The sequence below is a fragment of the Danio aesculapii genome, chromosome 13 (assembly GCF_903798145.1).
Source record: "Danio aesculapii chromosome 13, fDanAes4.1, whole genome shotgun sequence".
In the NCBI taxonomy this organism is placed as follows: Eukaryota; Metazoa; Chordata; class Actinopteri; order Cypriniformes; family Danionidae; genus Danio; species Danio aesculapii.
The window spans coordinates 30,913,622-30,926,058 of record NC_079447.1 but is presented as its reverse complement, the minus strand read 5'-3'; the positions used below and the strand labels follow the sequence as shown (position 1 = coordinate 30,926,058).

General features: G+C 36.0%; 1 protein-coding gene across 1 annotated transcript in view; it reads left to right on the top strand.

The window, feature by feature from the left end:
• The window catches only part of ndst2a (N-deacetylase/N-sulfotransferase (heparan glucosaminyl) 2a), a 197,457-nt gene that overhangs the window by 175,606 nt on the left and 9,414 nt on the right, over nt 1-12,437 (top strand). The window contains exons 6-10 of the mRNA XM_056470651.1: nt 5,863-5,950; nt 7,406-7,560; nt 8,693-8,878; nt 11,320-11,448; nt 11,758-11,940. Coding sequence (XP_056326626.1) covers nt 5,863-5,950; nt 7,406-7,560; nt 8,693-8,878; nt 11,320-11,448; nt 11,758-11,940 — 741 coding nt within the window. The remainder of the gene's footprint in view (nt 1-5,862; nt 5,951-7,405; nt 7,561-8,692; nt 8,879-11,319; nt 11,449-11,757; nt 11,941-12,437) is intronic.

Here is a 12,437-nt window from a genome sequence, read left to right as displayed (position 1 = left end):
GAGTTGAGTAGAAGCTTTCAGCTTTCCAAAATATGCAAACTGCACTGCAGCCTCTGGGTTCTTCATGCTCAGGAGACACTTGCAAAGAGACACAGCACCCTGGAGGATGTCCTTTTTGAAGCCAGTCAAATAAAATTAACAGCTCTAATAAGAAATAATAGGACAATTAATGCCCCATTTGCATTGACAACATGAAGATGTTTCTTCAGCTAAAATCTGACTTGTCTGTCTGCCTACTTACTGAATCAGTCAGGCAGTAAATTAGCCCACCATCAATTACATTTGACAAAGTTAGCACCATTTTGATGTGTTTGCAAGTGATGTGGAAAACATGTGGTGATGATTGGTCTATTTTAAATTTGTTGTGTCATAATGGTATATGTATAGATTCGTGATGTCAGCACAACCTAATTTTCAATCGTTTAATTTGTGGTGTTGTTGACATAAAAATTGTTCTGTGTATTTATGTATGTTTATATGTGAAATGTCTGTCTGTTTTTCAAGGTCTATTTGATTTATTGTAGAATTATGGTCAAAACTTCTACTCCTAAGTCAATCAATTTATCAAAATTATGGTCATACTGAGGAAGTATTGAAACCAACCTTTGTAAAGCTTTTCATTAGGAAATTAATCTAAACAATAGGGTTGGGTATTGTTTATGGTTATTTCGATACCGGTGCTAAATCAATACGCTTAAAACGGTGCCTGAACCAATACTTTTGAGCCACAAAATTATTGTGGATGATTCTAGAAAAAAAATTTATTTGACAAAAAATATTTTAATCATTTTAATTGAACAATATAATTAACCCTTTTTTAGAAAGTATACATCAATTCATGTTTTATTTATTTGAATTAAATTGCATTAATATATTCTTTTGATCATTTGTTTATTAGCATGAATTTAAGATTTGCATTATGCAATTAATTTCCATTAGCTTACTACTAACTTGTCGTCAAAATCAGGAAACACCTTGGGGCTTGTGACTAGGTTTACATTGGGCATAGGTAATCTAATAATTTGGCTTAATCTGAATAAGACAATAATATGATTATGGTCTTTACATGAGCTGCTTTTTGAATGTTTCTTTTATTATTCTGTTTTACATGTTATAGCGCATAATTTTGTTCACGTCATTGCGTCACTACACTATTCACGTTTCCTCCGGAGTTTCATGTAATTTCGGGTGTTTCATTTTTAATTTTTCAATTTTAAATGCAGTTTGTCAGTTTCACTTTCATTCAGCAACATATTGTTCATGCCTCGTGACAAACTGAGGTATTAGATAACAATATGAAGGACTGGTGGAAGAGATTGATTTAAGGGAAAGATTGTTTTAATGGAAATTGATATGGCACGCCGAATGGAAAGAAAAAGCCTTCGCATTTCATGACACGAGTGTCTGTGATCCTTTAAGGTAATCAAAAATTGCTCTTTACATGATAGACTCTTAATCAGAGGATTGTCTCAATCATATTAAAATCGGAGTATTGGTGTCCATGTAACCATGCTCAGTGAAAATGCCAGATGCTGTTGCAAGCTGTCAAAGACATTCCTCTGCCTTCAAGTTGATTCCATTTCCTCAAATGTTTCATTAAGTTTGACGTGTTTCCCCCTTTACACGTAACTTTTGTAAAGCATCTGCTGCACGTTGCTGAGTCAGAATCCTTGGTTGTGAAATACTGTATAGCCATACTTTAGAACGCTTAGTTTAAGCAAATTTGATGAACAGGGTCGTGCGTGTTGATGAATCTGAAGGGAGTCTCTCACTGGATGCGCTGTACTGCGCGTGTTGCCTACGTGCTTGCGTTTCCTAAGCAACAAGAATAAACACCTAACATCGCCGACAATGTCCATATCCCTCAACGTTGTTTAGAATTAATTGTTTAGAGATGGTGTGACACAACGTGTAGCTATGTGTGCCTTTGATGTACCCTTGATGCTTTTTACATCCTTGTCGCAGCACCAGTGGCACCGAAATTCATATGCTGATTCGGTTCAGTGCATACTGGTTGGTTTCAGTACCCAGCCCTACTTAATTCTTGGTTTGCTCTTTTGTATTTAAATTAATATTGTGGTGTGTACGTTGCTTTGTTTTCAAATATTTAAAAAATACATGTTTTAATTTCATTGTAATTTAAATTAGTCTGTAATTGTCTTCTGTAACACCTGACTGATTGCATCCAATCTGTACCTCAGTATGAAGACCACTGCATACAAGTTAGACTCAATCAATAGCATCTATGCGCTTGAAGTGAAGTTCTGTGGGTGAAATGTTAAATGTTTGCTCCATTGACTTCTTTTGAGAGCGTGTTTTTGTCAAGACATTTTGAAGGATGAGTCAGTTACTTTCTGTGGTAATTGACAGCATGCCACAGATGCTGTCGATGAAGCTTAAGTTGTGTTTAGCCCTGAACATCCCTTAAAACCCAGCCTGTTACACAGCTGCTGCGATTTTTATTTACTGCTGAAAGATTGTGTAGCATTGTAGTGTCTCATTTCCATATATTTTCCTCATATAGTCATTTTAATCTTGCTGGTTATTAGGGGCAGTGCCTTGGAGCAAGGATATGCTTTTCATTCCATGCACGTTGTTCTATTTTTCCAGAAATATCCTAAGTAGATTGGCGTAATATGTATGTAACAGACAGATTATCCACCCACAGAACTGTGTTTATGTTGTTGTTTTTTTTGATTGATGGATTTGGATGATGTATGCCATGCCACCTGGCCTCAAGCTGAACAAGTGGGCTGTAATCACCTCAGCCAGTGGTGCTGCATAGGAAACTCAAACGAACTGTGCCTAATGGTGGACTGATCACATCTGTTCTTGTAGGTTTTTTAAGCACTAAAGCTTATTTCCACCTACTGCACATGAATACTGTACATATTAGATTCATATGTACACATATGTTCACAGGTCCCCTTCTTGCTCATAATTAGTTTGGTTCCAAATTTTACTTGCTCTACCTGCCACATGTAAAATTGAAAATTTGCTCTTAATTTATTTAATTTGCCTTAAGCGTTCCATTTAGGAGAGTTTGATACTTCAGACGAACAAGCTGAAACTGGTCTTTAGAGATTGATAAAATGCAAGTCCAATGAATTTGGCACTTTGACAACATAAACAGGCTAAACGAAAATATTTATGATGATAAAATAAGTTGTTACAAAGCATAAATCGGAACATTAATTACAATAATTTTGAGATTCACTTTTCATAGGGAAAGAAATCTCATGCTTCAGACAGTCATGAACACGCTTAGAACATTTGCAGGGATATAAGATGCAAAGACTGATTGTTTTGCTTCACAAGAACTCGTTGTATTGTCAGGAGCCATGATTAATCATTTTGTTTTGGCCGTTTATGTTCTCAGTGTTTTTGACTTGCATTATGAATCCCCAAGGACCAAGGTTTCGTCTAAAAATCTTCTTTACCGTTCTACTGAAGATGAAAAAAAAACATCTTTCCCCAAGAGTTGATAAATGAACAGCAAATGTGTTTTTAGCTTTCTCATTTCTCATTTCCATATTTGATTACTTATGACGTATTTTTTTCAGGACATTTTTAGCACATACTGTAGCATCTTGTACAAGGTCAGCCAGTGTTTGGTGAGGGGAATAAGCTTTATATAAGTCTAAATAAACTGCTGAATGCAAATCCTAGATGTTTTAAGATGCGAAATATGAAATGTGACTTACAAATAAGTAGAAACTGTTAATAATTTGTTATGGTTTTACTGAATATTAAAGGTACTTTTTCATGTTTAGAAATAAATATACATGATCCATATTAAAGTAGCCAAAAAGCTTTTGCTAATTGGAATATATCATTACACAATAACATTCAGATCTCCAATCATTAACGAAATTTTCTTTATACTTTTACTTTCAGTCAGTTTTACTTTCAAAAGATTAGACCATGAATACTGCTATACAAGAAGAGTTTTGTGTACCAGTAGTTGTGTGATGTGCAGTGTATGCTAGGGCTGCACAATATATCATTTCAGCACCGATATCGCAGTGCACATCCGCAATAGATTACAATTATAGAATTATAGTTGACCAGGAGCTACAGAATTGTATTTAATCACTGTATTTATATGGAATTCATATTATTTATGCAAAAAACATTTCTTACTTAGAGTTTTTGTCTTGTTTCTGGCCCAAATATCTACATTTCAAAGCGAAAACAAGAATTTCACGTACCCCACTGGTAGATCATTTTCTTAAAACAAGAAAAAAAAAAACGATTATTTTTCACTTATTTCTTCTGACGGCAAAAACTAAATAATATTTTTACTTCGTCTTAGATTTTTCTTTTTGATATTTGGACGAAAATCAAGAGAAAAAGTCAAAAAAAGCATTTTTTTGCATTTTAATTATTCAATTTCTGTACCCTAATGTTGTTAGACTCCCCAGAAAACTGTCAAATAGTGCCATCTATTCTAAAAGCATCTCTTTAAACTGTATTCATATCACAATATTTATTACAGAAAAATAAAATATTGCAATAGCTGATTTTTCCTATATCGTGCAGCTCCAGTATGCAGTAGGCAAGAATGTTGTCAGCTGTGCTAGCAGAAGAGCTGATGTGTCGGGGAATGACTGTTTTTACTCATGTCCACTGTCCAAATGTGATCCTTTTGCTCAATATAACATTTGACTGGCATGGCCAGTCACACTGGGTCACACTGCAGTAGCCACATCCTGTCTTGAGCACTAGTTAGTAAGGTTTAGAGATGGCCCAACTGGCTATGGGAAGAAAATGGGATTCAGGGATTAAAATAAAATGTTTCAGACTCTTCCAGTTGTGGGACTGCAGTCTATTGTGACAGCAATGATTGGTGGTAACGAAATCGGTTTTGACCCCCTAGCCTTTCTGTCCAAGCCTTGCTGACCGAGCAAAGTTATTGATCATAAAAGGAAAACCGTATTTTCGTTTTTAAATTAGGCAAGGTCATTTTATTTTCAGCCCAATGTTTCATTTCCTGTCAAAGTTGATTCACACTTACTGAATCCGTTCATCCTGGGCATCAGCAATCTTGGATGGCTGGCAGATAAAAACAGCAGGATTATGACGACATGCTGAGCAAACACACTCAAGGCAGAACAAATATTGGATACACTCATACTCAGGGACACTGGCGGCTCCTAAATCAGCCCAAGATGCCATCTTTTCATTGCGAAGCTGCAGCCTTCTCTCCCCAGCAGCACGGCTTGATTTGTGATATTGCCGCAACTATCAGCCTCTGCTTTGTGTTAGATTTGTGCGGCAAACGACACTATCTCTCTCCGCTGTCTGATTTGTGCTGGAACAGTGCTGTAATTCGCTTATACCCCCGTATCACTCTCTGGGTTTGAAGGGCTTGATGGCAGGATCATTCTGTATTTCAAGCCTCACAGCGCCGTCATTAGCTGGATGTGCGCAGTGATGCTAAGTTATGAAATGTGTTCATTTCACAAGGATGAGTTTAGATTGATGTTAAGGCTGCGGCTTCATTCGGCACGTCTGACCTGCCCGTGGGTTGAGGAGATTTGAATGCAAATGTATATTTCACATCCCACTCAGTCTGTCGATCTGGCCAAGGGCCTGAAAGTTCTCCTTTCCTTCACGAGGCTAAATTGGCACAGCACTGCCCTCTGTTGGTGACTTCAGCTAATGCGCTTGTTAATGTCAATGTCTAAGGTAAAAAGTAGAGCTTCAGTTAATACCACTGTTTTTGCCTTCAAGCATAGCTCAGAATAAAGTCAAATGTTGTTGTTGTAGTTCTTGGCAAAGTGCTAATCTTTTTCCACAGGTTTTGGGCAGGTCTTTGATAGCGTTTGATTGAAGTGATAATTCTTCTTCCTTTTCAAGGCTTTGCTCAACACACAGAATAAACTCCGAACACTGGTTCCCAACTTCACCTTCAATCTTGGCTTCTCTGGGAAGTTCTACCATGCAGGTACGTGCTGTAATTTCACTCTCTCTCTTTCTCTCGTCTTTTCTGGTGTTGTCTTTTTATAGTTCTTCACATTTGTTCTCACTGCAGGAGAAGTCCTGATATTTAATGTACTTTTTTTCAGATTTATTTCTTTATTTAGCATTTCATTTTTGGTCAGTCCTTTTTTTGCTCCTATTAAGAATTGAGTCATTTTTAGTGTAATAAAATATTGTTGCATTTAGAAAAAAAAAACTTTCCGTTTAAAGTAATTTATTTCTGTGATGGCAAAGCAAATATTTTGTCAGTCATTTCTCTAGATATCAATGCCATATGAGGATTTAGGATTCATTCTAAAATGCTTTATACTCAAGGAATGTTTTTCCTTATTATAAATTTTGAAAGCGGTAATGTAATCTATTTTGTGGAATAATGGTTTTACAATGCATTTTTTCTTAATTCTCTAAAGCAGGGGTTCTCAATCTCTTTCACTTCGGGGCCCACTTCTTTCTCCATTCAATTTTTGAAGGCCCACCTGTCTGACATTTTCTTTAAAATGTTTGTATGAAATGTTCATTTAAACCTTTTATTTATTAATATATATATATATATATATACACATTTGTTGTGCCTTCTATTATTTTCTATTATCAGCATTTTATAAAAAAAAAAACATAATTTAAATTTAATTATAAAACTAAATCTATATTATATATTTAATTATCTACTATTAAATATCAACTATTCAAAAATATACAGACAAATGTAAAATACAGTTAAGTTATAGTAGTTGCAGATGCGATCATGAGGCTGTTTTTGCAGCAAGTTTGAAGTAATCAATCAGAGAACAGGAGAAAGTGCATTACTTCGATCATTTTAATTTAGCATATTAATAATGAAATCCAAAAATTATAGTATAATATTGAGAGTTAATTTTAAAATCTCGCAAGAGAGTTAAATTTAAAATCTCTTTTGGTTGAGAAATAAATCATTTACACTTTATTTGCACAGTCCAAAGACATGTGGTATAGGTGAATTGGGTAGGCTAAAATTGTCCGTTGTGAATGTGTGGATGTTTCCCAGAGATGGGTTGTGGCTAAAAGAGCATCCGCTGCGTAAAAACGTGCTGGATAAGTTGGCGGTTCATTCCGCTGTGGCGACCCCAGATTAATAAAGGGACTAAGCCGAAAAGAAAATGAATAAATGAATGAATGATTTAAGAAGTCATTTTTAATAAAACTTAATAAAGATTAAAATAAAAATCTACTGACACCAGATGTTTGAACGGTATTGTTTAAGTAAAAACAATAGATTTAACCTCTCTTACAAAGTATTTAATACATTTTCTTTCTAATCATTCTACAAAATGTAACCCATCTAAAATGCATTGGCAAAACCAAACAAACAGTCTTTATAAAGCTTTTAGACCCAAATATATTTACTGTTAAGCTTCAACAAAATGCACCTGTGTATTTGCAGGTACAGAAGAGGAGGATGAAGGAGATGACATGCTGCTGCAGCACCGGCATGAGTTCTGGTGGTTTCCACACATGTGGAGTCACATGCAGCCTCACCTCTTTCACAATGTCAGCGTGTTGGCAGAGCAAATGAGGCTCAACATGCAGTTTGCACAGGTTAGTTGCTACTATTGATTGAAATGCCACTAGCAGTGCCGAATGGAATTACAGTCCTAATGTTAACAAAAAGGTGTCCCAGACTCTACCTTTATTTGGTCAAACAGGTGATTCTGTTTTTTATAAATTCAATGTTTTGAAAGGATGTGCCCTTTTCATCTACAAAAGATTTAAATATTAAGCTTAGATAGACAAAGAAATGAGTTTCTTCAATCTTTTCGGTATTAGTTCATTTTCTCATTTATTTTGTTCCTACACGGAAGCACGCTTTGTTCCTTCATCATTGTGTTACTATTTACAGCCATTATTGCTGCTGTCGCAGAGGTGTGGGTATCGATCCACTGCCCCGCCAGCTTTATCTCATGTTGGTATTTCATTATAGATCTGTATTAGCACTTTTTCATTGGATCGGTAGGATTCTCTTTGACCTTGACTCGGTGTGCATCCGCTGAGAAGATTGTGAATTTGGCCTGTTGATGCGAGCCCTACCCGGTGTAATGATGGTCATTGGAGTGGGATATGGACCGCAGGCAGACAGACAGAGAGAGAAGGAGCGCGTTGTGAATACTAACCAGCCCTTTCCTCATCTCGCTAATCCCTCTGTCACATCCTGTCTTTAGAGCCGACACTGACATATGCCTTCTCCTGCTCCCCGCTCAATGGAGAAGACACCGCTCCTTCATCAAGGTTTAATGAGCCTGCAAAGGGCCGTCCTTAGCCGGGGCTTACGGATCTCTCAGTTTGTGCTCCCACACACACACACACAAGTGGGAAAAAACACACGTGTGGAACTCTTAAAGTGGCACCTTGGACTTGAAGTAAAGCCCCCTGCTCATTTGAGGATGTGTTTTTCTGCCACCCTCCTGTGGCTTTCAAAATAACTACGCCTCTTGACACACCGAGTTAGATTTTTCTTCCGCAGAGAAGCATAATCAAAAGCTTCTCGCTCGTGTACGCCCTGATGACACATCTTGTTAGCAGCATCTCTAATGCATCTCGTATTGACTTTTCTCTTCTGTTCTACTCCCGTTTGCCTTATAAGTCTTGGCAGTGCAATTGTGAGTGAATTCCATGTGGCGAATGGCTTTTTGATTGATCATCTTGAGCGATTGTTCGTCTCTTGCTGTTTCAGGAGCATGGTATACCCACAGACATGGGGTACGCTGTTGCGCCACACCATTCAGGGGTGTATCCTGTGCACAGCCAGCTGTATGAGGCCTGGAAGAGCATATGGGGGATCACGGTGACCAGCACAGAAGAGTATCCACACCTAAGACCGGCACGCCATCGCAGGGGCTTCATACATCGTGATATAAAGGTAAAGCATGCCACTTCATTGTAAACCCAATAAACTGGTGTAAAAAGTAAATGAAGAATAATTTAATGTTCACATTCTGTATTCATTCACAGCATCCAGTTTTTTTTATCACAGAATCTCTAACAGTCATATACCATTATATTCCTATTTTAGAAAATACAATCAAAGGCTGTCAAATGATGATATATTTATTTTAGGGATGCTCATTTTGGTTAATTTTGCCAACCGACAACTGCCGCTCGTTAACCGAATATTAATTGTTAACTGGTCAGATTCATTGTAAATTATGATTTAATTTTAAAAAATGATGGGACTATTTTGTGTCTGGCACATTAAATGTTGCATTTTAAAATACTGATTTATTTAAAAATGCGAACATATTAACATCAGAACATAACAACAGAGCATCTTCACGCACATGCAGTGTTTCCAACAGTATAGAAAAAAAAGAATAGGCTAAATAAAAAAGAATAAAACAAATAGTTCTGTCCTTGATATTTTTCACTTAAATGACAAATTTAGATTACAAAGCAAAAACACTGACTGAATCCTTTTTAAGAGCCAACATAGGCTGTTTTTTTCCCCATCGTATGTTTGTTTTTTTTCTTAAAAATATCAGACTACTGTACCTTAAATCAATTTCTCCATGAAAAATATGCAATTAATGCTCCCTGTTATTCTTATATCACAAACCTCTGTCAACATTTTTAAGCAGTCATTATTTTAAAGATTATGTCTTGAGCGTCAGGTTTTACCTTAGAGCTTGTGTGCTTTTATTTCCTCTCTCACTCGCTGTTCATGTGCGCATGCTGCATGTGATGAAGGACAATGACAAGGCTCATATGTTGACTTTTTGTAAAGTATAGGCTACTTATAGCGTATAACTATTTTGTTGTTTGCATATGATATTGCATTCATTTGCATACATGTTTTAAAAGTTATGAAATAAAAATCTTTGTTTGGTGCGGAGTTATCATAATGCAAAAATCAAGAAAATCTTTGGATTTGTTTGATTCGTAGATTAGATGTAGATCTATGATATTTAGATGTAGGCTATTTTAAAAAGAGATATTTTATAAGAACTATTAATAACTGTAATTTTCCAAATGGAAAAAAGGTTGGTTTGTTGGTTGTACACTAAATCATCACAGCTATAGCCTATTTGTTGTGTTTATGAGCATGTACTGATTGAGAGAAAATCCTGATGCTCCAACTTGGGGCCAGCTTATTTCCAAAGCAGCACACATTTCAGAAAGTTTTGTTTTAAGGCTTCTTTCTGCAATTGTGCAAATAAACAGAGGTGTTTATGACGCGAATCCAGGACTGAGGCAGTCAGCATCAGCGCTGGTTTGGCATCAACTCATCTGTGTCAAACTGTGACCAGCAATAATATCCTACTTTCATTTTTTTGGCAAAATATGTCTGTAGGCATGTGTGGTTGCATGTGTTGCCATCTTGTTAGTTAAAAAAATGTGCATAATATAATATAATGCAGCCAAACTTAAAAAAAATTATATATATATATATATATATATATATATATATATATATATATATATATATATATATATATATATATATATATATATATACACTTTTTTATGGTTTAACTGATAGATTTTTGACTGATAACTGATAAGTGTTTAGATTTTTATTATTTAAAATATAGGTTATTTAGAAGATTCTTGCTCACAAAGTCAAAAAATGTTGATAGAAAACCCAGTAAAACAGTAATATTTTGAAATTATTTCAATATTATTCAAATATATTATTAAATATTATAAAATATTATTAATACGATTTTAATATGAACATTTATTGCAGAAATGGCAAAGGTGAATATTCCATGATTCCATGGCGCAAATAACCTAGTGCCAAACCAGATTTGGATTATTATCAGTGTTGACAATTATTCTACTGCTTAATATTTTTGTGAAAATGATAATGATATCATTTTTTAATGAATAGAAAGTACATTTTGCTATTAAATTTCTATTGTGTCATTAAAGATGCTTTTGCTGTCATTTTTGATCAGTTTATTGCCTCCATGTTGAGAATCAAAATCCTACTAATCCCAAACCTTTGAACAGTACTGTGATTTGTTTTCACGTTGCATTTTTGGCCTTTATTGGCTTAATTCATAAAACATGAGCAGAACAATTTTAGTCTTGCATTATTCAATTCAATGCAGTGGTTTATCTAATAACTATGAATTCTAAAGAATTTGAGGTTTGTATTTCATAAATGAATCCCAGGGTTTTATGACTTAATCCCAGTTATTGTAGCCTGAGCCTAAACTGCACCCCCCATCATCAGATGAAATGACTAATATCTGTTTAGCTCCTTTCTTTTTTTCGAGCAGTTTCTGGAGTATGTATGAACAATAGCTGAAGCAGAATTGAGTGCTGTCTATACAGTTTCTAACCGTCTTCTGTCTGCAGGTGTTGCCCAGGCAGACATGTGGCCTTTTTACACACACTATCTTCTATAATGAGTACCCAGGAGGTTCGCGAGAGCTGGACAAGAGCATTCGTGGCGGAGAGCTGTTTCTCACTGTCCTCCTAAACCCTGTGAGTTGTACTTTTGCTCTTTCCCCTCAGTGTTTGTGCTCGTGTGTGTGTGTTTAGTGAATGGTATTGAGTATATTATTCTTTGTGTGTGTGTTTGTTTATGTGTCCCGAACTCTTAACTGGTGACAGAGTCCTGGCCTTGCACTTGTTTGTGTTCAGCCTTATCCCCTCAAGTGTTTGCTAGAGCAGCAGCTGGAAACATAAACTAGATTATGATCTTCATAGTGAAACTAGTAGCCGTTTCTACAGCTTTCCTTTAAAAACATCAACATTAGCTTAAATGTAAAATAAGCACGTTTCCTCTCTCAGATCAGCATCTTTATGACTCACCTGTCTAACTATGGAAATGATCGGCTCGGCCTCTACACCTTTGAGTCTCTGGTGAAGTTTGTGCAGTGCTGGACAAACCTACAGCTACAGACTCTGCCTCCAATGGAACTAGCCGAGAAATACTTCCAGATCTTTCCAGAGGAGATGGACCCACTCTGGCAGGTAATAGAGGATCACTGTTTATCTTTATTTTCCAGTCAAATCAACACTTCTCCAAAACGATACCAAGAGTGCTCGATTTTGTTTCTGCATTGATCTTGCAAAACTGGGCTGAGTGGGTTTGTGTGAGAATCAGAACATTGTGCTTTTACAGTTTTTCATCTTCGAATGAAACCTACAATGTCAGACAGCAAATTTTAAAACACATCTGAGGCCTGCTGCACAAAACTAGTTAAACTCCAGGTTGCAGTGTTGGGTTTTGGGTTGAAAAATTCTTAGAACTTGCAGTAAACAGCCAATCAAACAACACACGAGAGAGTCAGTTAAGTCAGTTCTTACAAGAGAGTCAGCACAATTCACTGTTCTGTTGAAGATCAAGAGATATTATAATCAGAATTATAAAAAATTGGAACATATATAGTACAAGGCAAAAAGGATCACTGCTAATGCCATGAGAATTTGAGAAGACTACTTATAAGGAAATAATTATTATATCAATG